This window comes from Pan paniscus, chromosome 5, assembly GCF_029289425.2.
Source record: "Pan paniscus chromosome 5, NHGRI_mPanPan1-v2.0_pri, whole genome shotgun sequence".
Lineage (NCBI taxonomy): Eukaryota > Metazoa > Chordata > Mammalia > Primates > Hominidae > Pan > Pan paniscus.
Window position 1 is genome coordinate 125111663 of NC_073254.2, and position 26107 is coordinate 125137769.

General features: G+C 42.0%; 1 protein-coding gene across 4 annotated transcripts in view; it reads right to left on the reverse strand.

Annotated features, from left to right (window-relative positions):
* Positions 1 to 212: 212 nt before the first annotated feature.
* The window catches only part of BVES (blood vessel epicardial substance), a 44972-nt gene continuing 19077 nt past the window's right edge, over positions 213 to 26107 (reverse strand). The window contains exons 6-10 of one of the 4 annotated variants that reach the window (XR_010112495.1): positions 24982 to 25149; positions 23968 to 24109; positions 9287 to 9494; positions 8007 to 8141; positions 213 to 4217 (exon numbers count right to left, since the gene is read on the reverse strand). Coding sequence is in view for 1 of the 4 variants with exons in the window: in XM_034962624.4 (XP_034818515.1) it covers positions 9370 to 9494; positions 23968 to 24109; positions 24982 to 25149 (435 nt within the window). In the remaining 3 variants the exon portion in view is untranslated. Of the gene's footprint in view, positions 4218 to 5164; positions 9495 to 23967; positions 24110 to 24981; positions 25150 to 26107 lie in introns of those variants that run through there. The other 3 variants (XR_010112496.1, XR_008955688.2, XM_034962624.4) reach the window with 3 other exon arrangements.

The following is a 26107-nucleotide window of genomic DNA, read 5'->3' on the forward strand; positions in this document are numbered from 1 at the left end:
GAACCGCTTCTGTCCCACCTCCAAGCCAGGTCCAGGACAGGACTCTGCCTCCTTTTTCAGGCCTGTGCTTTTCAGCTGCTTCCATCTATGAGGCAAGTGGAGGTAAACAATGTAGATAAGAAATCAGTTTGGGACAAAATATACTAGGACCCCATTTTTTCACAGGAATTGGTAATCATTTTAAAGGCCAATGTCAGATTTTAATTTTTTTTTCTAAGAAAATGCCCCTCTACATAAATACATGTACAAAGAATAGAAAGTCTTACCTTTTTCTATTTTAGCATGAAAACTCCTTGATAACCTAAGGAAAGGAGCTGGGAACCAGCTACACTGGTGGCCTCACACTCAGCCTCCAGGGGCACGGGAGAGGAAGAGGGCTGCAGACAGGCCGGCCTCAGTCTGAGGGGTCCAGGAGGAAGTCCTGGCTTTGTGACTTGCTGAATTGTCTTGGTAAACTCAATCTATTTGAGCTTCAGTTTCTTCCTCTGCAAAGTGGTGATCATAATAACTACCTTGCAGAATTGTTGTGAAAATACTAAATCATGTATTTTAAATGCAGCCTCTGGTAAATAATAGGCACTCAATACATGCTGTTCTCACTATCTCCCATTACACCTAATTGTTCTTACTAACAAAACATATCAGCACTAATAAGAAAAGTTAGAAGAGATCAGGTGAGAACAACAAAAGTAGTGGGAAGCACGTTGAAAAAAATTAGGTCTCCAGGACGACAGAAGTGATTTTTTTTTTTTTTTTTTGAGATAGGGTCTCACTCCGTTGCCCAGAGTGCACTGGAGTGCAGTGGCATGATCTCGACTCACTGCAAGCTCTGCCTCCCAGGCTCAAGTAATCCTCTCACCCCAACCTCCCAAGTAGCTGAGATTAGAGGCGTGCACTACCACACCTGGCTCATTTTTGTATTTTTTTTGTAGAGAGGATTTCGCCATGTTGGCCAGGCTGGTCTTGAACTCCTGGGCTCAAGGGATCTCCCTGCCTCAGTCTCCCAAAGCCACCTCCTTGAGATTACAGGCGTGAGCCACTGCACCCGGCCTACAGAAACAATTTTAAGAGAAGTAATGTCATAGCAGATGAGTGAATTGTAGTTCTGTTTTCTGCACAGTGTAGCTGGCCTGCTGGGAGGTTGAACCTGAGGTTTGTTCCCTGTCTGAGATCCTTCTGCAGTCTTGCCTCAGCCAGTCTCTACACAAATGGAATTATTATAATGTAGTCACCAACAGTTGTGAACAGCTCAGTACGCTTTCATTATTTGCAGATAAATATCAAGAATTAAATGGCTACCATCACCTCCCCGTCCAAGGTCCCTTTTATAAGAGCTGTTTTACAGTCGTGGGACCTCCATTGACTCAGATGTGAGATAATTTAGCTCAGTTCAAACCACTTTTGGTTCTGTTGGCCTGCCAATCAAGGAGTCAGAGGGTAAAATCCTGAATCAAGTTGTCCTCCTGGGAGCAGGCCCTGTGCACTGGCCCAGCAACGATAAGCACCATGGCATTTAACAGGCAGCTGGGATGAGCGAATAGATGAAGAAAATCAGAAAGACATAACTAAAAGTGGGAAAGAGGTAAATTTTCTTGTGACAGGATGAAGAAGAAGGCTGGGAGAACTTGGAAGTCAGTGGGATATATTTGTCCTTGGTGAATAGCAAGAAAATATTAACGTAGTGTTTAATATCCAGGATCCAGCTGGGCACAGTGGCTCACACTTGTAATCCTAGCACTTTGGGAGGCCAAGGCAGGCAGATCGCTTGAGTTCAGGAGTTCGAGACCAGCCTGGGAACATGGTGAGACCTCCATCTCAACAAAAAATACAAAAATTAGTGGGGCATAGTGGCACACGCCTGTAGTCCCAGCTTCTCGGGAGGCCAAGGTGGGAGGATCACTGGACCCTGGCAGGTCGAGGCTACAGTAAGCTGAGATCGCACCACTGCACTCCAGCCTGGAAAACAGAGCAAGAGCCTGTCTCAAAAACAAACAAACAAAATACAAAAAACACAAAACAAAATCCAAGACCCAGTGGTAGAGCAACCAAGAGGACGCTGCTATAGATGACATGGGAACTGTGAACATGGCCCAAAACTGGAATGAGAACAAGGCCTAAGCATAGAGTAGGAGTAGAATAAGTAGAAAATAAGTCGGTTTCTCAGAGTTGAAGACACAGCCTGAGAAGCATAGTGAGATCCCATCTCTACCAAAAAAAAAAAAAAAAAAAAAAAAAAATTAGCCAGGCATGGTGGTGCACGCTTGTGGTCCCAGCTATTGGAGAAGCTGATCTGGGAGGATCACTTGAATCCAGAAGTTCAAAGCTGCAATGAGCTGTGATCGCGCCACTGCACTCCAGCCTGGGCAACAGAGCAAGAACCTGTCTCTAAAAAAAAAAAATTAACCAGGGTTGTAAGGCAGAACTAGGAAAGCGAACAGACCACATATGTTTGGGACCTGCCGACAATGTGACCTTGGGTTAGTCACTTACCGTCTCTGTACCCACCTTCTCTCCCTTCTAAAAAGGGGACACAGGGCCTGCCCTCCCACATTGACAGTACTGCTGACGGTTCAAATAGATAAGCGAAAGAGCATTGCTAGATTCAACGATGATCTGAAGAGACATTGAGACCTAAGCAAACGTCCCTGCCGTGGCTGCCATACAACCAGCCATATTGTGTGCATAAATTCTTGGCCACAGAGGGCAGCAAAGGAGGGAAGAGCAGATCCACAGAGGTACGGGAGTTTACCCTGGGGGTACCGCTGGATGGAGAAGTGCGGGCATTTTGGGCAGAGGTGGGCTCACATGTGATGAGTTCAGGGGATGGAGAAGTCACTGTCTTGGCTGGGTGCAGGTGACTGGGTATGGGAAGGGCCTTGGTGGCCGTGCAGAGAGTGCGGCCTTTTCTCTGCAGGAAAGGAAGCTCCATCAGAAGGTTTTCAATTCTGTTGGCAAATTTTCAGATTATTCCGATAGCAGCACAAAGGTCGACTGGAAAAAGTGAGGCCAGAGGTGGAGAAACAAGGTGGGGTTCTATTGCAGGAACCAGGGGAGAGCCACAGGGGCTAGAAACAGAGGCACTGAGAGAATGATGAAATTCATCATTCCGCTTAAAAATAATAACTTATTACATGTTAACATGAAGAACGTTTTTCTATTTATAAAATTTATAAAATTACTATTTTATAAAACAAAAAAGTGTAGAGTGGCATTGTTTTACGCTTTTGCAATTCTAGAGGTGTGGCTAAATACAAGAGCTGGATTTTCACATCTGCTCTGCGTTCAGTAGATTGTAACATATATCGTTTTGGTTGAAGTATATGAAGAAAATCTAGCCTCACACAAATTTTGGAAAAGGGAGGAGTACAGAGTTAAGTACTTTAATAATCTTGAGATAATTGTGGATTTTTTTTTTTTTTTTGAGACAGAGTCTTGCTCTGTCACCCAGGCTGGAGTGCAGAGGCATGATCTCTGCTCACTGAAGCTTCCGTCTCCTGAGTTCCAGCAATTCTCCTGAGTAGCTGGGATTACAGGCGCGTGCCACCACACCTGGCTAATTTTTGTACTTTTAGTAGAGGTGGGGTTTTGTCATGTTGCCCAGCCTGGTCTTGAATTCCTGGCCTTAAGTGATCCACCCACCTTAGGCTCCCCAAAGTGTTGGGATTACAGGCGTGAGCCACCATGCCCAGCCAACTGTGGCTATTCTTGATACTACAAAAAACTCTATAATAGTTTCGTTTTTCTTTTTTTTAAGGTTAGTCAAGTGAAGCAGTGGGAGTGGAAAAGGAACAATCTTTCTTAAAGGTTGTTTGCAGTGTGGAGTCCGAAACCCTGTTAATGGCAGTTTTGTGCTGCTGCACTGGTCTAGCTTGCACTTGGAATAGATCTTATATCCATGTGTGTGACTTTACAACATCATGTGTTGACCATTTAAAAAATACTGGCTCACTTATGCGGATCTTTCAAATGTTAACACATTTCAAAAGAAAAGATCAAAAATTCACTCATTTATTATTATTCATTCATTCATGGGGGGGCGAGGGATGAGGAAAAGAAAAAACCTTAACTAGAAAAATCTTTATGTATTAGGAAGCTGGTAAACTCACAGTGACGTCTTCAACTTGGAAATCTGTATCTTCAGCCCAGATCCCTTCACTGAGTTCCAGGCTGACTTATCCAATTGCTTGCTTGACATCTTTTCATTATTCTCAAGGCCCCTGGAACTTAGCATGAAGAAAACATACTCAGGCTTTGCATTCAAACCTGGCGCTCTGTGATGTTCCTGGCCAGAGAATCACCAGCAGTAACATAAGCCAGAAATCTCCGACATGCTCCTCTCACTCACCACCACTTCTGCTCCCACAAATAGCCAAGTCCTGTCAGCTTTATCTTCTGGTGGGCTGTAGCCATGTCTGTCCACAGAAAACCCCCAAGTGGACATCAGTGGAAACTCCCAGCTCTTACAGCACAGCCTTAGGTAAGGGGAAGCTGACCAAAAGCTGACTCAGCACGAAGTTCAGGGCTGGAAACCCAGACATCAGGCCTAGATGCCATGGCCTGTTGAGTGACAGAATTAATTCCTCTCATGGTATAAGATGCTCCTTCCATTTGGGCCTATCATTGAGGCTGACTAGGGTGGGTGTGTTAGATGCCAAGGACTTGCCACTCAAGGCCAAAAGATGGGCTAAGTTTCCATTCCAATACCTAGGACAGCTGATGGGAGAAAACGTGGGTTTCTCAAAGAATAGAAAGACTGTCCCCCTCATCCACCACAGAACAGATCCAGGGAGGTTTTCTGACTCCTTCATGTGACTCCTCATATTGTTGAATCTTAGGAAACTAGAAGGGAGTGAATGTTCAGATGCAATAGAAAAAAAGCTGAAGCCCACCAAGTCCCATCAATAAAACTCTGAAGGCTTCTCCACTGCTGCATCTAGTCAACACTGTCTACACTGCCTTCTGGCCATTTTTTTTTTCACAGTCAAAGCAGCCAAGATGGCAGGACCTTTGAAGTCAGGTATGACCGACCCACAAGCACCGCCCCTGCTGGTCTGCTCAGAATACAATGGCCTGCACCAGGCCCATCCCCACAACCTTGGCCTTTGGGCATGACATTCGAACAAGCTAGATATATGTAAGAGGAATGAAATAAAAAATACACACATTTTCTAAGTAAGAAATTTATTTGATCAAATGGCAATATATGAAGATATTTTAAACTATAAGGCTCTATCCAGACAAAAAGCATCTTTTTATAAAGTAAGTGTTATCAATTTAAATGGCATCTAAAATCAAAGAATGAGTTTCCTATAAAGGTCTGTATAAAGCTTTCATAAAATCCTCATGTATTTTAAAACTAGGTTGCAAGTATAACAGAAAAACCTATAAATAGTACTTAAAAGCAGGTTTCTTAAAATTTATGACACCTACAGTGTGTCACTATAGACAGAGTATTCAGGGGGCTCTGTGACAATCGAACATGGCTGCCATGAGTAAGGGAGCGTGTCCCCTGATGAGCAGAACCGAAGCAGTGATTATGCCTCAGCCTCGAGCTCCCTGCACAGCATCCTACCATTCCAAAATTTTTGGACTTTGAATTGAGTTGAGAATTACTACAAGAGGAGGTTAGGAAACCAGGATTGGAAAGAGGGAAGGGAGAGGAAACCAAGGCATGCCAGGATCAAAGATATCTATAAAGCAGCTTTATAAATGACCAAGAAAATGGGTTTCTAAAAAACGCAAAATGGTGAGGCCTTGGGGCTGCAACGTGGCATCTGTGAAGAGGACGACGCCACGCCCTGCTGGGAAGGGCTGACCTGCATGCCAGGTGCTTGGCTTGGAGCCACCACACGCAACAGCATGAAACTTTCTCTGGAGTGCCAAGTCATTACCTGGAAACACTGGGGACAGGTCAGTGTGTAGCTTATACCAGCTTCCCCCAAAGATTTTTCCAGCAACCAAGTGACTCTGTCTTTGGGGCCGTGATGGGAGCTGACACGGAGGAATCTGTAGCTCCAGGTTCTAAGATCAGGAGAGCTTCAGACAAGTGGGAAAACCAGATATAAAGAGGGTGACATACACACACTGTTAGCAGCAAAACGCAAAGGTGTCCAATGATTAAAATGAAATTGAGTGATAGGGAGAAATGGAGAAGATTCCAGAGAGTCAGGGATAGTAACTGAAAATAATTATATAGCACCCATTATTACTAATTTAAGATATATAAGCATCACTGCGGATTTATATGGTGTCTATGCTATTAGTTTAGTAAATATAAATATTTATGAGGGCTTTCAAAATATTTTAAATGACATATACATTCTAATATAAATATTACACTCCAGATTCATACAACTGAGTTGATGTTACATTTAAAGTAGTAGATTTGGGGTTGTATATGGAGTAACTTTTGCAGACCATTTTCTGAACTTTGATCATTCAGCTAAGTAAAGACCAAAAAACACAGGAAGCATCTTATTGGGAACTTTGGCAGCAAACATGTTTTTATCTATGTATTTATGCATTATACAAAGATACACTTATCCATTTGTATAAATGAATTTAAAGTACTCCATAGGAGATCTTACACTTAAAACACTTTTCTGTCTTCTTATCTGCTTCTTTGAGATCAAGTCTATATGGGAGGCTTCTTCCTTAGAGGTGTGTATTTAAAAATAGTTTCACGTTTCCCATTCAGGCTAAGTGGCTCTTTTAAGATTCCTAATCTTGAGGTTACAATCTTCACACTGAGACACTGATACACACACATACTTTAATAAAAACAGCAAATGGTCTTATATCACCTACTTTTAGCAGTGTGCTTTTAAAACAGGTTTGTTCCCAGCATTACAGAAAATAATCTCCAAACACATGCATTACTTTCTACTCAGGGAAGGATGTTACATCTAATGACTGTATAGAGTGATTTTGTAAATTAGTCTTTTGCGCCTGTAAACTAAATGGGCTGCCCAACTTAACCCCAATGATTAAAGGAAAGTAGTCTCGGCACTATGACATCACAGTCACACCTGTGCTCTCAGGTACAGGGCGAAAGTGAGAGCGAGAGCGCACGAGAGAGTTCAACCTGAGAGAGCTTTATAATTTCAAAGCCTAGGCTGTCATTCACCTTTGCTTCATTTCTCCAAAACAAGCTCCTAAGTTAGCTACCTGAAGAGACTGCTGCAGCAGTACAGTGAAAGCAGCCTTTTTTTGAAATAGGGTCTCACTCTGTTGCCCAGGCTGGAGTGCAGTGGTGTGATCTGGGCTCACTGCAACCTCAACCTCCCAGGTTCAAGCGAACCTCCCACCTCAGCCTTCTGAGTAGCTGGGACTACAGGTATGCACCACCACGCCCAGCTAATTTTTTCTGTAGAGATGGGGTTTAGCCATGTTGCCCAGGCTGGTCTTGAACTCCTGGGCTTAAGCAATCCACCCACCTTGGCCCCCCAAAGTGCTGTGATTACAGGTGTGAGCCACTGTGTCCAGTCGACAGTAGCCTTTTTACTGTGATGTCAATAAACCAACATCTGAAGATGTCAGGAACTGGATTCAGAGTCTGCGTAAATTTTCTCAATGAGTGACCGAGCATGTAAATTTAACTCAAATGAAATTACTAAAATAATTGCTTTAAAAACATATTTAGGAAAATGAGGTGACCCTAGATGAGCTTATTTATATGTCTCCTCTAACAGAAATCACCTCATGGTAAGAGTTGCTTCTTTTGGCTCAGTTCACCTGAGAACAACTTCATTTGGAACTTTCCTTAGCCATTTAACGTAACAGGAGACTGACTCAAAGTTGGTTCTAGTGGATGAAGCAAAATAGACATGACCAGCATGGCCAATCAATGAGCTTCATTCAACGGAGCATCCTGGCCAAGTGCCACAGCCACGTTGGCCAGACACACTGACCAGTTACGCATTTCCCACCAGCCAAATGCCACTGTTCACTAAACCATGATTTCAGTAGAAAAGAGAGCTCTGGAATCACGGCCCTCACTGCAGTACCTGGGTGGGGTGTCCATGGCCTGGCCTGTAGTAAACCCTCTGCCTTCCACTGTGTTCACGTTCGCAGCTCTGGCACTGGGGCATCTGGCACTTTTTAAAAAGAGACGTCTCTGCCTCTAGATGAACAATCTGGAACTTCAGAATACAGATCAAAGAATGAAGCAGATCTTTCAGTGGCCTCATCCTGTGGCACCTGCCCAGCCATTTAACTCCCCTGTCCTCCCACCCTACATAAAGTGTTTCCCACACCAGAGTGTGCACGACATGGTGCCTCCAAATCCCAAGGAAGTTGAGTTTAGCTGGAGGTTAACCCCGTGCTCAGAAACCCATCTGTTATCTTTCCAGCTTCAGGTTTCAGAGCAGTTTATAAATGGCATAATACAAGGGTAATGTGAATAAAATCTGAGAGTTTTGTTCATTATCAAGTTATCCACACAGTGCCTAATTAAGTAAGGTGATCTAGTGGAGTAATACTTCTGGCCTGGGAGAAAAATAAAACCAGTCAAATCACACCTTTCTCTAAAATGTCCCGTTAAAAAAATATGGAATAGGCCGGGCGCGGTGGCTCACGCCTGTAATCCCAACACTTTGGGAGGCCAAGGCGGGCAGATCACAAGGTCAGGAGATCAAGACCATCCTGCCTAACACGGTGAAACCCCGTCTCTACTAAAAATACAAAAAATTAGCTGGGCGCAGTGGCAGGTGCCTGTAGTCCCACCTACTCGGCAGGCTGAGGCAGGAGAGTGGCATGAATCCAGGAGATGGAGTTTGCAGTGAGCCGAGATTGCGCCACTACACTCCAGCCTGGGTGACAGAGTGAAACTCCATCTCAAAAAAAAAAAAAAATTATATGTGTGTGTGTATATATATATATATATATATATATATATATGGAATAAAGTTTGAGATTCCCTGCTTTTTCGTGTTACCTTAGCCTCAATTTTAAACTTACATTGTTTGTTAAAATTATCAAATGGACAACCTCATTGCCATGGAACAAAAAAGACTGTGAGGAAAAAGAATCATAACTTGGAAAAAAATAAGTGAAAAGGCATTGAGAGATTGCTAAGATTTGTTAAGTTAAAACAATAATATATCTAGAAAAGACTGTGAAAATATATATCTCAAAAGAGAACAAGGCATAGTCAGAAGGCTCAGTAAAACAATTACTTTAAAAGCTGACTAATAAAAAGGGTAAGTGAAAGAACTCTTCCATCCTTGACCCTTCCTCACTTCCTCCCTCCGACTCTACCAGTCTGGATGCACTAAAGCAGAATAACCTAAAAGCCATGAAAAAGTGCTGGTATTTTTCAGGATCTCTTCAAGACACCTTCCGTCTTGGTAACCTGAATTCTCTCTCTGATCAAGGCAGCTGATGGACTTTCAATGTATTTGGAGATGCCGGTTCAAAGACGTCATCATCATCTTCTGCTCCTTCTTCTATCGGTTTCATCTTGGCAGAGGCTCGCTGGTGTGGGGATGACACATCTGTGGAAAGATACAGGAGGGAAAACCACTGAATGCACAATCTGCCCAGACCCTGGTGTGATATATCAATTATAAATTCCAACTGGAAAATAAAACTGTAGGAATCTATCACTAGCACCAAGAACACAATTTCCATAAACCATTCTATTTCAATCCAGCATCTCAATAAAACAACCAAGTCAAGAAGAGACTCTCAGTCAGGAGCACAGATGAGGGACAGATTCCACCGCATGTGCTTGGATGATCTGAGCTTCTCAAATATATTCAGTTCCCAGGGGTTTGCCCCACAGTCTGCTTAGGACTCAGAACGCATGTTCCTACATTAATATCATACTTGGGGGCTTGAGTCTCATATTAGCCCTTGAAAGTTGGTTTAACTCCTAATTTCCCCAAAGAATACTTCTATTCCAAAATTATGGAACCTAATCACCATCTGTAATACCACCTAAAACATTTCTTGCCTCCACCATGGAGTCCAGCCACCTACTGGGCTTATACGCAAAGGAGACAGGGGAAGAGGAAGAAAGGCCAGGCATTCAGGAGGGAAGAGCCAAGTAGAGGAAATGCAATCCCAGGCAGCAGCAGGAGAAAAGGCAACCCCAGGGCCTTTTAGGATGCCATTTAATCAAAGGAACCAGGCAGCAATTCATTCATTCAGTCATTCACTGGTTCATGCATTCACCAAATGGTTATCAAGCATCTACCATATAATGGATACCATGTTTGATGTAGAAGAAAATACTATCTAAAAGTAAGAGTAGAAGTCATTATCAAAAGGCCTCTCAAGGTGCCTAATGAGCAGCTAACGTGACTGCATAAACTCCCCTCCTTATAGTCACCACCATCACTGTCAGGATCCATGTTCTCCGGGTTTCCACCTGCTCTGCCCACACCCATATCTTCACTACCCAATCACAGGGTGGAGTGGCATTCAGGCAGCCCACAAATGCTGAACTCAGCTGGGGAGAAGGTTGATGGTGGAGGGATACCGGGTGAAACCTGGCTCTTTAAATACATGCTCACAGCAAAAGCGAGTGGAGGATCTATTAAGACATGAAGCAGATCTGCTACAAGATGACCACAGAAGTTTGTCAAGATCAGCTGTCATTCACTGGCAGGAGTCAGGAGCAGACAGCTGGGTTGGCCAGCACAGGGAGAATGCCACAACCAGCAAGGAGGGCCAAGGGCCATGAGCATGTCACACGGCTGCTCCTGGAGGGAGGCTGAGACAGCGGCAAAGGCTTTGCCCTAGCACTCAGCCATGAACGAGTGGTCATTCCTGGCCCCTGGTATGGCACAGGGGGAGGGAGCATGCAGAGTGGTCAAGACCAAAGGCTCAGCAAACAGTTCCAGAGTTCAAATCCCTACTCTGCAACCTGCACTCAATTACCATACCTTTCTAGGCCTCTGTTTCCATATCTATAAAAAGGGGATATTCTTAGGATCTGCTCCATGGGATTGTTAGGAGGATTAAACAGAATAATGCATAGGATGTACTTAGCAGGGTGTTGGGCCTATAGAACATGTGACTAAATGTCATTTCTTATTAACTGTACAGTCACTGCCGTACATCTGGGGAAATGCTACCACCAGTCACATCTTCTAACATAAAAAAATACGCAGGGCTAGACTGTGGTACAGCTAATGTATACTCGCTGTATATATATGGAAATTGTTCACTTACAGACATTTACAGCAAAAATACTGAGTCTCTTGAATGACAACTATTGACATAAACTGTAGAAAAGAAGCATCTAATAAAATGGTCCAAGAATCCAATTCTGCACAGGGCACAGCATGGGAAGTTCTCAGGCGAGTTCTTCCCCTTTCCCATGCAGGTGACATCAAACACACGAAACACAACCTCTACTTCAATGTCTATTCAAATGGCAATGAATTCTATCTGTGCGACCTTGGACAAGTTACTTCTTTGTGCCTTAATTTCCTTACCTGTAAAATAGGAATAATAAGAACAGCACCTATTTCATATGGTTGTTATAAGGATAAAACAACTTGATATTTGTAAAGTTCTTAGATCAGTGCCTGGGATATAATAACCACTTTGTAAATATTTGTAAGAATATAAAAATCAATTACTACGGTCTTTGGAAGGCTATGGACTTAATAATGAGAAAATTTGTTAAAATTCATCATTGCTCATAAGAATGGCCAATAAAGGAAATGGGCCTTGTGCTCAAATGTGGGTTTGTGTTTCTCAATCTTAGCTCTCTTGAGTGTAGCAAAATTGTCTTTAAAAACAAAAAAAAAAATAGCCCTGGTTTCCATCATATTTTTAGCCTTAAGTTATCATTGGGTCTCATAAATATTAACTTAGGCTGAGTATCTACAATGAGATAAAACTCTCAGAACAAACAATAAGATGGCATGTCTAAGAGCATTAAATCAAGTCAATAATATATAGTATATAGACATAATTGTGTAACACGCTTAACAGAAACATACCCAGTTTATTCTGTCTGAGGAAGTAGGACTAACTGGTTTCTAGTTTTTAAGCTCATCTATCATACCAGGAAGGACATCCTACAGTTATACTGAGGCAGGTATCTATACTCTGGAGCCACAATGCTATCTGACCCTCCCAACTCACCTATCCTTTGCATTTTTTTTCACTGAGAGAAAATGAAGGGAGGACTCAACACAAATGGAAATAGTTAAGTGAGAACTTCCCAAGAGCTTTCAGCTTTTCTGTGAAAGAATTTATTCTGCTCCCACCATATTTGCTGGGGCAGAAGAAGAGCTGTGGAACTTACTATATAACATTAAAAGGATAATGAGAGTGCTTCACAATCCTTAGGGTGACATCCAGGGTTCTCCAAGTTGGGTCTCCCTCCCTCTTCCAGTCCAAGCTCTTGCAAACTCACTGCTCTTCAAATCCAGCCCAACCTCCTCTTTTCCTCTTGCCTTTTTTCCCTCTACTTGGAATGGTTCCTCCACTACCATCTCTAACCACCAAATTCCCATCGTTTCCTCAAGCAGGATTCAAACTCCACCTCCTTCATGTGTAACCCTCCGTGACTCCTGTGGGAAGATTCTACCCTCTTCATCTCAATAACTTCAGTCCTTACATGTTCTGTGTAACATTGTGGTTATAGCATTTGCATCTCTTCCTTATTAGAAAACAGGCATCTTGAGTGCTGTAACCAAGGCCTCTTTTCTCCTGCAGCCTCACAGAACTACCCCACACATAGTCAGGACCTTGATAATGTCCTTAAGTACACAGTGATGAAAAAATCCCTCCTCTGAAAGGCCACATAGGGAACCTCAGAAAGGATCCTGAGGATGAGGGAAAAAGACATGGACATCACCTTTAATTTCTGGCGGGTCTCCCAGTGGGGCACCACCAGCATTCCTCAAGCACAGGCAGGCCTCAGGGTCCAGTAAACCTCATTAGGAAAAGGGATTGTCATCACTCTACTTTGTAGCATGTTCCCTGAAGGAAATCACTTTTGTAGAATTGATTCGACACTGCTTAGAGCATGGACAAGAACACCGTTCTCTCAAAGGAATATCAATAGGCTTAATAGCACCATCACCTGCTACAATGTCTTCATCCAATCAGTAAAAGGAATCAGGGAGTGACCACAAGGTGCTAGGACAATGGGTTAAATGTTGGGGAAACAAAAAGGAATCACACCCGGTCTTTCATGCTGTCTTATTTTATTTCTCAGAAACTCAAAGCACTTTTCAGAGCAATTCACCCTCACCACATCTGTACTATTATTTCTACTGTATATTCAGAAGCTAAAGCAAAGACATCCGTGAAAGAAAACAGAGAGGGGTGGCTGCCATGAATGAGCTTATTTCTTACCAGGGCGTGAACCACTTAGAACACATCCTAGGAGGATAAACCAGGGAGTCCTAAGGGCCTGGAAAGATGGAATTTTTCTGCAAAAGTTCTTGATTCACTTTCATTTCAAGCTTTGTGGCTGAGAATCTGCAATCCCCTCCCAACTCCCTGTCCTTATAACAACATTGCCTTGTTGCTCTTTTTCCACCTTGGTAGACACACTGGCAGACAGGAGCACAGCCCAACCTGTCACTTCCAGGGACTACCTGGTGCCAGCTGGCTGCCAACCCCTCGCTTGGAATTAGAATCACGGAGAGTGTCCACTCTTTGTACCAACCCCAGTTACCCTGGCCTTCTGTACCATTGAGGGCCAAGTATAACATTCACATCCAGGAAGACAAAAGGATCACCTGCCCTGCCTCGGAATCTGCAACGTCATGGCCACCAGAAAGGCCAGCTTTGAGGAGTGAGGGGCTCACCTGGCCCCTAGACATGGGGCTCTCTGGCCTCATCAGGAGACTTACTGGTTCAATGGAAAGATTCAGAGTCCATCCCTATATAGCTGGAAATTATTTCTTTGAACCCCTAATACATCCAAAACCAATTTGTGGTAAGAACAAAAAAAAGAGGGAATATTATATTTCAAGGGAATGCTCTTACATTTCACAAGTTGAACATTAATAAATAACTTCTACAGGTTTGCCTGGTTTTTCATTAATTTTACGTACTGATAGATATCAGAAATTTGCCCAGAGGCCCAACTATCTTCCAGAGATGTGAGAACATGAGAGGAGAGAGGAAGAAATAGAGCTTATCTTTAGTTAAGTGATTTTTCAAATCACTTTTGTTCTTCAAGGAGGTTACTGTAAGGTTCATGATCTCTGTAGAATGCTTTACTTTTCATTTATTGCCAATTGTAGAGGGGCAAATAATTTCATATCCATAAATTTCCCAGAAAATTGATTCTTAGTTTTCTATTAAAACTATTTTTACAGTTGGGAGGCAGAGTGGTTAACTCCATCCTGTTGTATTTATTGTGATCAGGAAAAGACTTCTGTAGTAATTTTTTTTCTGTTAGCTATAATCACCTTCCACCTACCAGTTAATACATTTTATTATAAAAGCATATAAACAGTATCATACTGAACTGCAACCCAGACTTAACAGGTGTGAAACTGTTAAACAGTTACGTCAAGAGTTACTGTTGCTGGAGGGATGTTTCATATTACACCAAGTGGCAAAAAAGTCCTCTGCCCAAAGGACTTCCATAAGGACCAAGGCATCAAGAAGGTGCAGCCAGTGGAGCAGAATTGTGCTCTGGGCTGTCTGCCACACTCGCAGTATGTTCAGGTGGGAAAGAGAACTGTAGCACCAGGCTGCCGTGCTGAGGGTGAGAAAGAAAAACTCCAAGTCAAGGACCCTGAGCACATGCGGAAGACTGGGACAGCAGCGAGAGTCCTGAGCGAAACAGTGGACACCTCTGCTCCTGCCAGATGGCAGGGGGTGATCACACCGTGGGCTCCCACAAGGGGATTCAGATACGGCCAGCAGAGTCTCTCCTGGGCAGAACTGTTCAGATGGCAGCTAGGGCTGGGTGCTGGTTAGGGAGGAGGGGAGCCCATCGTTAAGACCCACTGCACGTCCCTGAGGGTCACTGGCTGCAAGGGCAAACAAAACATTGACCACCATGGAGGGCGGGCTTGGGCTGCCCTGCAGATCCTTCTCTGTCTTCCAGAGTCTTGAGTTAAAGAACCACAGAAGGCCTTTAAAAAACTTTTTTTTAGTATAAAATATTTGTGGGTACATAGTGGATGTATATATTTATGAGTTACATGAGATATTTTGATACAGGAATGCAATGTGAAATGATTATATCAGGGTAAATAGGCTATCCATCACCTCAAGCATTTATCCTTTGTGTTACAAACAATCCAACTTACTCTTTTAGTTATTTTAAAAATGTATATTATTTTTTACTATAGTCATCCTGTTGTGCTAGCACATACTAGGTCTTATTCATCCTTTCTACCTATTTTTTGTATCCATTAACCATCTCCACTTCCCCTCTACCTCCCCCCACCCCCATTACCCTTTCCAGCCTCTGATAACCATCCTTCCACTCTCTCTGTCCTTGAGTTCAGTTCTTTTAGTTTTTAGCTTCTACAAATATGTGAGAACATGTGAAGTTTGTCTTTCTGTGCCTGGTTTATTTCACTTAACATAATGAGAGGAGGCCTTTTCATACATGAACCAGGGAGCTCTTACATGACAATCAGTCAAATCTCTGGCATACAGGGTAAGAAAAAATGAGGTAAGATTCTGTCCCTATTAAGCTTATTTCTATTTCAGTGTGCTTCTAATTACAGGAGGGCCTGAAGGCCTCTCCTAGGAAGTAAAAATAAACAGACATATTTGTTGTTCTTAAATCCAGAGTGAAGGTCATGCCTGTTCCAGAGGATGAAGAAACTACCTCAAATCTGAGCTTCAAATAAGTAGAGTACCACGATGTGAAATCTGTCAGGTGACTTTTATCCTTGCTTAAGAAATACACTTTTTAAAAAGGAGCAACATTTCTGTAAGCTAATATAAGGTGCTAAGATTTTCTTTTCTCCCCTGTTAACTTTAATGACGTTTTCTCCATTTCTTTCAAAATGTTATTATTTTTATTATGTTTAACCATCTGGCCAACTGCTTTAGCAAGTAATTAAAAACCTACAGGAGTTTAGAATTTTAATTAGATTGTACAATTTTTGAAGAATGGGAATGGGGAAGGATTTAATGGCTTTTTTTTTTTTCCTGGAAAGAATTCTTTTCCTGTCTTTGCTTATTATATCCTAAGATTTTTTTTAATTGAGGGAACTGAGTTTGAATTGAAGCTTTCTGAACAATAATACTAAAGAGTAGCTTTGGCCTGTGCACCAAATGTTTCCTTTAATACACTCAGCACCAGCACTGAGGAACTCAGGCAAAGCGTACAAAATTAGGGCAAATGCAGAGTTCGAAGTAGCTTAGTGGTTCCTGTGATGAGGTCTACTCTGCCCCAAGAGCACGTTCTCAGAGCAGTCCCTAACTACTCGGATGGACCATCAGGGCCGTGAGCTGTACAGCGCGCAAGGTGTTGTGTGAGCAGCCAAGGAGGAGCAAAAGTCCCGCAGCCTCTTCGTGCTCACAAAGAAGAAGATACAGGGTAGAGGAGAAGGTGAATGAACCCAGGAGAAGAGTGAGGGCAGGACTCAGGCTGGCAGCCATGCAACAGCTCAGAGAACAATCCATCCAGGATGAGGCTGGAGGACGGCAGGCTCTGTAAGGAAAGTCTCTGGGAAAAATGGGACACAGAACTGGGAGAAAGGATATAAGGACAGAAAAGACAATGATAAGGAAAAAGGAAGGCAACTAGAAATGCCCGTAGAAACAATAAGCAGTATGAAAAGGCAGGGTTCAAATAGAGGATAACCACTCAGAGACTTGAAGAAAAAATGAAATGGGTTTCACCTAAAAGACAGAATGAGGAAGAAGCCTGAAGATCCCAGGGATATGGTGAATAAGATGTGTCCCACAACAGCAAGGCAATGAAACAACTTCAGGGGAAAAAAGAGAGTCAAGGCATAAAGTAAACCGTGGCATGATTTTCATGTTGTATATGAAAGAAGAATCCACTTGAACTTGATTTTTAGAACAGTCTCCTTTGAACAGAACAAGAGTCATGACATTGGAAACAGAAATAAATGTAAGCACTGCCCACTACTTGGTTCTACGTAAAGCACAATAATCTCAACATTGTTTATTTGTCTTAGACTTTGTGAAACAATTCATAGACAAAAGCTAACTGCAGTTATAAAAGAGAACATATAACTTGACCGTTTCAAAGTAAAAGAAGAGACCCACAACAGTTTGAAGGTAGAAGGGGGAAGAATAAGAAAGTAGGGATGCTAATGTCCTCACCTTTTAAAAAATTTATTTTTTTTGAGCGGGGTCTCACTCTGTGCCCAGGTTGGAATGCAGTGTCGTGATCTTGACTCACTGCAACCTCAACCTCCTCGGGCTCAGGTGTCCTCAGCCTCCTGAGTAACTGGGATTACAGGCACAGGCAGGCCATCATGCCCTGCTATTTTTTGTATTTTTTGTAGAGACAGAGTTTTGCCATGTTGGCCGGGCTGGTCTTGAACTCTTGGGCTTAAGTGATTTGCCCGCCTTGGCCTCCCAAAGTGCGGGGACTATAGGAGTGAGCCACTGGGCCCAGCCCTTAATGTCCTCACCTTTAAAATCAGTGCAGCGAGAAAAAGAAATGGAGATTTAGGTGTATTGTTTAATGTTACAAAGTTAAACAATAAAAGAACAAAAACTAGTGACTTCATCATATTGAGCAGAAAGTGGAGGGGAAATTAGAAGTGAGCTATCTACGTAGGTCAGTAGATAAAGGTTACTAAGTCCCCCTAGAGTTGGTGAGAAGGTAGTCACTTGCCTATAATCCCAGTACTTTGGGAGGCCAAGACGGACAGATCACTTGAGCCCAGGAATTTGAGACCAGCCTGGACAACATAGCAAGACGTGGTCTCTACAAAAAATACAAAAATTAGCCAGACATGGTGGCACACACCTATAGTCCTAGCTACTCAGAAGGCTGAAGCGGGAGGACATCTTGAGCCTGGGAGGTGGAAGATGCGGCGAGCTGTGATCATGCCACTGCACTCTAGCCTGGATGACAGAGTGAGACCCTTTCTCAAAAAAAAAAAAAAAAAGATTAAGTGTATAAAGCAATAAATAACGGCACATCATTTGGCACTGTGGTTAACAACTGTTTCAAAGTGATTGTTCCTTGGGAGCAGGACTAAAATTAGCTTGGAGGGGGTCAGTTCTTTTTTTTTCACTGTAAGGTTTTTTAACCATGTGATATCTATGTATATTAACTTGATAATTTAAACAATTTTGACTAACAGACTAAAAATGTACAACTGTATAAAATACCTTCAGGTAAGATTTTACAGGTAAGAAAATGCTGTGTGAGGACAGAGGCCCCCTCCTGGGGCGAGGAGCAGGGCACTGGCATGAGAGAGCATAGCCTCTACTGGCTGGGGGAGACATGATCATATTCCTAAGCCTAAAAATGGAAAATGAAACACCCACCTCATAGGGTGGTTGCGAGGATTAAATGAGAACCTGGCTGAAAGTGGTCAGGATGTGTCAGCTGCTACAGCAGTAGCTGAATATCCCCAAACAAATTTATGCTCACATTGATCTCCCTAAACTACAATTTACTCATCTATAAAATGAGGGTATTGCTTTTCTCTAGCCATCTTGGTAGGTCTGAGAATTGTTCAGACTCATCTCCCAGAAACCTGCTGCCTAATCACACATCTTTCTACCTCTCTGTACAATTCATGTAAAGCTTATTGTTTGTAAGTCTATGGTTGCTCACAACGGGAATGAAACACAAATTGAGCTGAACAGATTATTTCATGAAACCAGCCTCGAAACTAAGAATGCTGTAATGGCTTTTTGCGTCTTTCCAGGTAAATAAATATAGAAGAGAACCAAGAGAAACTCATTAGTTTCTCTCAGACATATTGGTAGTCTTTTCAGACTGCAAGCTAACTAAATATTTGAAAAACTAGGTCATATGACATTAGTAGGCTGTCCACAGCAGCATTTTTTTTTTTCTTTGAGACAGGGTCTCACGCTTTCACCCAGGCTGGAGTGCAGTGGCAAGACCATGGCTCACTGCAGCCTAGATCTCCCAGGCTAAAGTGGTCCTCTTAGCTCAGCCTCCCAAGTAGCTGGGACCACAGGCGCATGCCACCACCTCCAGATAATTAAAAAAAATTTTTTGTAGAGAGGGGGTCTCGCTATGTTGCCCAGGCTCGTCTTGAACTCCTGGGGTCAAGAGATCCTCCTGCCTTGGCCTCCCAAAGTGCTGGGATTATAGGTGTAAGCCAGTGTACCTGGCCAATGTAGTACTGTCTTGACACTAATAACAAACAAAATACTTACAAAGATCTTAATAAGAAACATCTCTCTAAAGATCTCACAGCATTTTTAAAAACAACATAATTATTATTTCATGAAAAAAGACACGGTTTAAACTAACAAGCTTTTTCAAAGATGAGTTCCAACTGATTGCATTGCCTATATTGTCTTGTGATTTAAAAAAAAAATCCAAATGTTAGGTTATTTAACCCCAATTAACTAAAATACAGTTCTGTAACATTCAAGGAAACATACGTCTTCCTGTTACCATAGCAATGCCTGAGCTGGGCAGCACCTACTAGTGATGGAATTGCCAATACAATCCATCTGTGTGAATGCATATGTTTTATACATGAAGGGAGCTAAGAAGGAGAGAAGATGACACAAAGATGACAACAAGGTGCCCTGACGAGCAACACCTTGGTCCAGGAGCCAACAGAAGAAAGCTTTCCTACATACACTGGCACTAAAGTGTTCTCACACCTCTCATACATCTTGTCCCTTCTTCTCTTCCTATCTCACTATATTCCATGTTTGCAAACATGAAACCCAGTAAATGAAGCAATGGGAAAGTGAAAGAGTTAAATGAACTGAATTATGAACTACTGAATAAACAGAGAGAATGACTTTTTCTCAGGCTCTCTCATGACTTCACTTTCTTCCCACAATTTGGAGTGGGAATACAGACTCTGTGTGGAAAGGAGTAGAGACCTTGCTGTGGATTTAGCATTGTGTGGCGTGTATAAAAGCAGAGTACAACATGAGAAATGGGAGCAGCAGCAATTCCATTAAAACAGGTCACTTAGTTTCCCTCCACCTTTTTCTGTCTGTATTTCTGTTTCACTGAACATTTGCTGTGTAAAGTTATGAAGTATATTTGTCGCATTACTGATTGAGATATTTAAAGTAGTGCCTTTACTACTTTATGCAAACTTCTACACCCAACTACCAGCAGATGAGAAAGACAAGAACACCATAATCACCACCATGCGGATGAACTCAGCAAAATTCCAGAAGGTGGGAAATTCTACAGCTTTCCTACTCAAAGTGTAGTTCACAGACCAGCCACACTGGTATCACCTGGGCACTGGTTAAACCTGTGGACTCCCAGACCCCAACCCCAGCCTGCTACATCAGGATCTTTAATAAGATCTCCAGGTGATTCATATGCACATTTAAGAATCTGTTGTTCTACAGGACAAACAAAAAAACCAAAACAAAAACATATGCAGAAACACACACACAGAGACAGAGAGACAGAGAGAGATGGAAAGGGAGCCCTGAGGTGTAGTGGCTGAATGCAATGTGCATATGCTGTTCAGATCGTGATTCGAAAAATAATTATAAATATTCGTATGCATGTTAATGTTTAAATCGACCTAGATTTGGGTTAATGAATAGGTGGAACAATGTAAAAAGGTTTAAGGAAATACATAAGGTATATTTAATTTGGTATGGAGTGACACTGCTTGTAATTCTGTAAGTAATCTAACTAAAAGCTAAATGACACTGGAGATTATCATTGGATAATTTCACACATTCCTAAGTAGAACCCCAGTATTCCAGTGATAAGAATAAGGCAAAAATTTTAATTGAAATGGATTACATTAACCAATCTATGAAAACCTATCTGCAGCACTACTTGATCACAAGGAAGGAATCAGGAGATGACAGGTTTCCCCAGAAAAGTAGGTGGGAGTTGAGAAAAAGTGCCTTGGGGCAAGTCACTACCTTCTCACCAACTCTAGGTGGACTCATCTGCAAAGAGGCAAATAATAACAGCTCCTGTGCCTAGCTCACATAGCTGTCAGGTTCAAATGCAAGAACAGATGTGAAGGTGACCTGTATATGGAAAAACACTAGTCAAGTGTTACTTGCATTTAAAAAAACACAGAGGTAATCTGGTCTACAAGCATGAGCTTTTGTTTTTCTTTTCTTTTTTTTTTTGATACAGGTCTCACTCTATCACCCAGGCTTCCGTGCAGTGGCTCTATCATGGCTCACTGCAACCTTGACTTCCCCGGCTCAAGCAATCCTCTCACCTCAGCCTCCCAAGTAGATGGGACCACAGGCATGTATCACCATGCCTGGATAATTTTTTTAATTTTTTGTAGAGATGGGGTCTCATTATGTTGCCCAGGCTGGTCTTGAACTCCTGGGCTCAAGCGATCCTCCAGCCTCAACCTCCCAAAGTGCTGAGATTACAGGTGTGAGGCACTGTGCCTGGCCAAGCATGAGCTCTGGAATCAGATAGGATCCCTAGGTTTATATTGCAGAACCAGCCCCCATGGAAGAGGGGCAAGTGAATAAGCATCTCATATTCCCAATTTCCTCATCTATAAAATGACCTAACACCCGCTGTAGTAGACTGTGTTACAGTCCAGCTTTCCACCTGCTGTTTCTCACTAGGCCCTTCCTGAGCAGTCCCTGCAGAAGGGTTAAATGATCTATCCATTGATGTTGGTTCTGGCAAGTGACTTCTGTGGCCCAGGGAACATGCATGGAAGTGGTACTTGCTCCTTTAGAGCAGGAGCTTTAACAGCCAGCCATCTTGTGAATCTGCCACGACTGTCTTCCCTCTGCAGTTACAATGGCAGTGACCCAGATGGCAGCTAGTCCTGTGGCTGAGCCCCAACAGTAGGGAAGTGCAGCACCCGACCTTCATGTGAGCTTTAGTTAATACCTTCAAAAAGTTACTATGCAGGCCAGGTGCAGTGGCTCATGCCTGAAATCCCAGCACCCGAGGCGGGTGGGATCCTCCTGCCTCAGCCTATTGAGTAGCTAGAACTACAGGCCTGCACCATGACGCCTGGCATTTTTTTTTTTTTTTTTTTTTTTTTTTTATAGAGACAAGGTTCTCTTGAGCCCAGGAGTTCAGGGCTGCAGTGATCTGTAATTGTACCAATGTACTCCAGTTTGGGTGACAAAGTGAGACTAACTCCCATCCCCCCCCGCCACACACACAAAAAAAACAAAACCAAAAACAAAAAGAAAACAAACAAACAAAAAACAGGAGATGAAATTCTTGTATGAAAGGTGATCTCCCAAAATATTAGAAGGAAAACAACATTCTTATCATCAAGGACAAGATGTCGAGGCAGAGAGAATTCTGTACAAGCCTTTATTAAAATAACTCGTCTTTAAGTCTTCCAACACAATTTAGTTGCCTTTTCATAACTTACTATTCTTTGTCCAATTCACTATAAACTGTTTAATTGCTTCTTTAGGTCTTCATTTCCTTACAAAAGCTTCTGTGCCATGTAAAACCTGTATGAGCTTTTAACACAAACTCATACAACTTGTATTAAATTTGTATCCTTTTCTCTTGTTAATCGGTCTTATGTCAATTTAATTCTCAGGTCCAGCCAAAAAACAACCCTAAAAGGGAAGAGGTAAAGTTTTTTCTCTCCTACACACCAATTATATGGCCTTGTAAATTCCAGCCTCTCCTGACTATGCAACACTTAAAATCCCTAATATAACTTATCTAAAGGCATACAAAGTTACAAGATCATTTACATAAAGAATTGTTGAATGTGTTTGCATTTTTTAAAAGTTAATTTGGCTTAAAATACAATTGGAAATATGAATAGTTTTTAATTCATGCAATGGAAGGATGTCTGCCTTTTTGCTATTTCATATGAATTTGTTCAAAGTTTTTATACCATCATTTTTAGAATAATTCTTAAAGTATTTAATTCTTAATTTAGTTTTTCTCATTTTACTTACTAATTTTCAACATCTGGGTTATTTGTGTTACTTAAAATGTTTTGAAACAATCTAAACTATGGAAGAATACTGGAAAATGTGCCTCTTGGCAGGCGTGTGAATGAGGTAGCTCACAAGGGTGTTGAGTGATCTCCTTCATCTTTGGGAATAATCCATTTCTCAATCACTTTTTAACTCACAGCACTCATACTGAGATAACCAGCCAGCAGCAGAACACCCAGCATTTATTTGTCTACCATTTAGTAAAACATTTCTGGGTCTAGGCTTTCACTCTAACTAAAGTCATGAAAGTAACAAAGCCAAATGGCAACAAAACCAAACAAAACCAAAGCAAAAAAACCAAACCATGTGGACTCTAAGAGTATTCTGGTGAGCCACTATTTTTTATTTTTGAGACGGAGTCTCGCTCTGTTGCCCAGGCTGGAGTGCAGTGGCGTGATCTCGACTGACTGCAAGCTCCACCTCCCAGGTTCACGCCATTCTCCTGCCTCAGCCTCCCGAGTAGCCGGGACTACAGGTGCCTGCCACCAAGCCCAGCTAATTTTTTTTGTATTTTTAGTAGAGACGGGGTTTCACCGTATTAGTCAGGATGGTCTTGATCTCCTGACCTCGTGATCTGCCCGCCTCAGCCTCCCAAAGTGCTGATCTGCCCGCCTCAGCCTCCCAAAGTGCTGGGATTACAGGCGTAAGCCACCATGCCCAGCCAGTGAGCCACTATTTAAGCAAAGTATATGGCAAAACCAGTGAACAATTTCAATTTCTGAAACAGAAATAATAGTTCTAAAGTGGGCTTTTAGCTCATATGCAATATGGGGGAAATGCTAAACAAAATTTGATTGTTTTTATTGTTATCTTTAGGTTGCATTTCAAATAGTTACCTGCAAAGTTATTTTTCTAATCAAAGTTGTCATTTGTCTATGTCCAGAGATACCATCAGAACTCTGGAGTAGTATCAGTTTTGGGATAACTTACGAAGAGAGGACATGCTGGAGGTACCCCGAAGAAACTGGTGCAAGCCGTCGTCACTGTCACTGGAGCTGGCTATACTGTTCCTCATTTCCAACATGGAGATCTGTGTGCAGAGGCTGAGCTGATGTTCCAGCTTTTTGGCTTTCTACAAAGCAAAGTTTTAAGCTTTCTGAGAATTATGGCAGTTGAATCATACGTTCCATTTAAGCAGCATGTACTTTTCCTAGAAATACGTTAGTGCATTAAAAAAAAGAATACCTGATACATATTAGGTGGCCAATAAACATAAGCTATGATTTTTATTATTAGCTATTACTATAAATATATTATAAAAAATCAAATATACTTAGTAGCCTATTTATAATAAGCTAAATAATTAACTGAAATAAGCACCAGCTTAATTTGATAAACAGTCCAGATAAGATGATTTTGAAAGGGCACATATACTCAATTGTCACTGGGTAACAGTACTTATCACAGAAACGACATTTTTAAAAATTCTCTCTTGTAATCATTTTAATTTCTTTCTAAAAAGATACGGGAAAATTAAGATCAAACTGCAAATTGCTGAAGATCTATGCAGCTCTACACCTCTCCTTTCACTTTCTCGCCTGACCTGAAGATATGCAAGACTGGAAGACAGCAGGGTTCGAAGGCCAACTTCCTGATCGCTGGGGTCTGTCAGCCTTTCTCTGTCTGCAAACCTCCAGCTGCCCTGTCCTCCCTAACTTACTCCATCCTCCACCCCCTCTTACTCCTTTACCATCTTCCTTAAAATGCTCTTGATGAAGAGGGTGCCTTATCACCATAAACACCAGTCCCTGACAATTGTAGACTCCTTACTAAGTAACAGCAAATCTAATCATTACAAAATACTTTCTCCTCTCAAGATTACAAGTATCCCCAGTGCATTTAACATATGGCTAGTTACTAAAAATTCAGGAAAACATATTTCATAAAGTGAAATATACCTCATATACATATTTATTTAACAAAATAAACTCAGAAAACACTTACTTTATCATTTAAGGTGGGATCATTCAATGAGTAGAGCTTATTTGTGATGTCTTTTCCAATAAGATACCTAAAGATTTCATACAAGAAAGGTTCTGATTCCAGAAAGTATGTTAATCTTTCTCTTGACCAGCATAAAAATCTGCAGTTATCATCTGCAATAATGGTGACCTGCCAAAGAAACAAGCATGCAAAGAATAAAGTACATCTATGTATATGAATTATGACTATAGTGATTTAGAAAACTAGGAATGATTTAGTGGACATTATCACAGCAATGATTTGTCAAATTATTTAAAAAAAGAGACTCAATGCACACAAGCTTCTACATGTATAAAATTATGTTTTTTAAAAAAGCAATCTGCAGACTAAATAAAAGCAAATTCTCTGTGTTTCCTTGTTGTTTTGTTTTGTGAGGTCTGGTGACAGAAGAATGGCCACTGTATTGATACCGCTGCTGGAGCATGTATTCAACTGAGGATGCCACTGGACATATGACTTACATGAAATATTTCTTTACACCCTGTACATTACAATGAAGTTCAAAAATACAGCTTCAAGCAGATGAACTAAGATTCACGAGGCAAGTTGTGAAAGACCTTCTGCCCATCCAACTCTGCAAATATACACTAAAGACTGAGAAAACTTCAAGGGCCCTCGGCTGTTGCTGATGAATACGGCTGGTGAGGGTCCTTCTGTCATAGGTGTTTCTCGAGTGTCACATTTCAAGGTTAGATGCAGGGTAGCCCATTAGAGATATTCACAGACACCCCCAAATTAGCTCAGAGCTGGAAATCATACCCCCTTTCCTTCAGTATTGTATGTAGGAAAGCAGAAAGGTACTATAACTGCACGACACAGAGCTCAAGTATCCCTCAAATAAGTCCCTTTGCCAGAGTGAGGGGCCATGCCCTCACCATTCAGTGCCAGGAAGCCCTTCTTCCCATGTTAACACTTCCATCAGTTAACACAACTGCAAGCTTCATTATGGCTTAAATCCTATCATTAAATCCAAGCTCATCAGCTGACACATCTGCCTGTTCTAAGCACTGTGAAGGCAGGGATTGTGTATCTTCACGTCTGTCTGAATGCCTGACTTCCAACATGGAGTGTTGCTTAATGCATGACT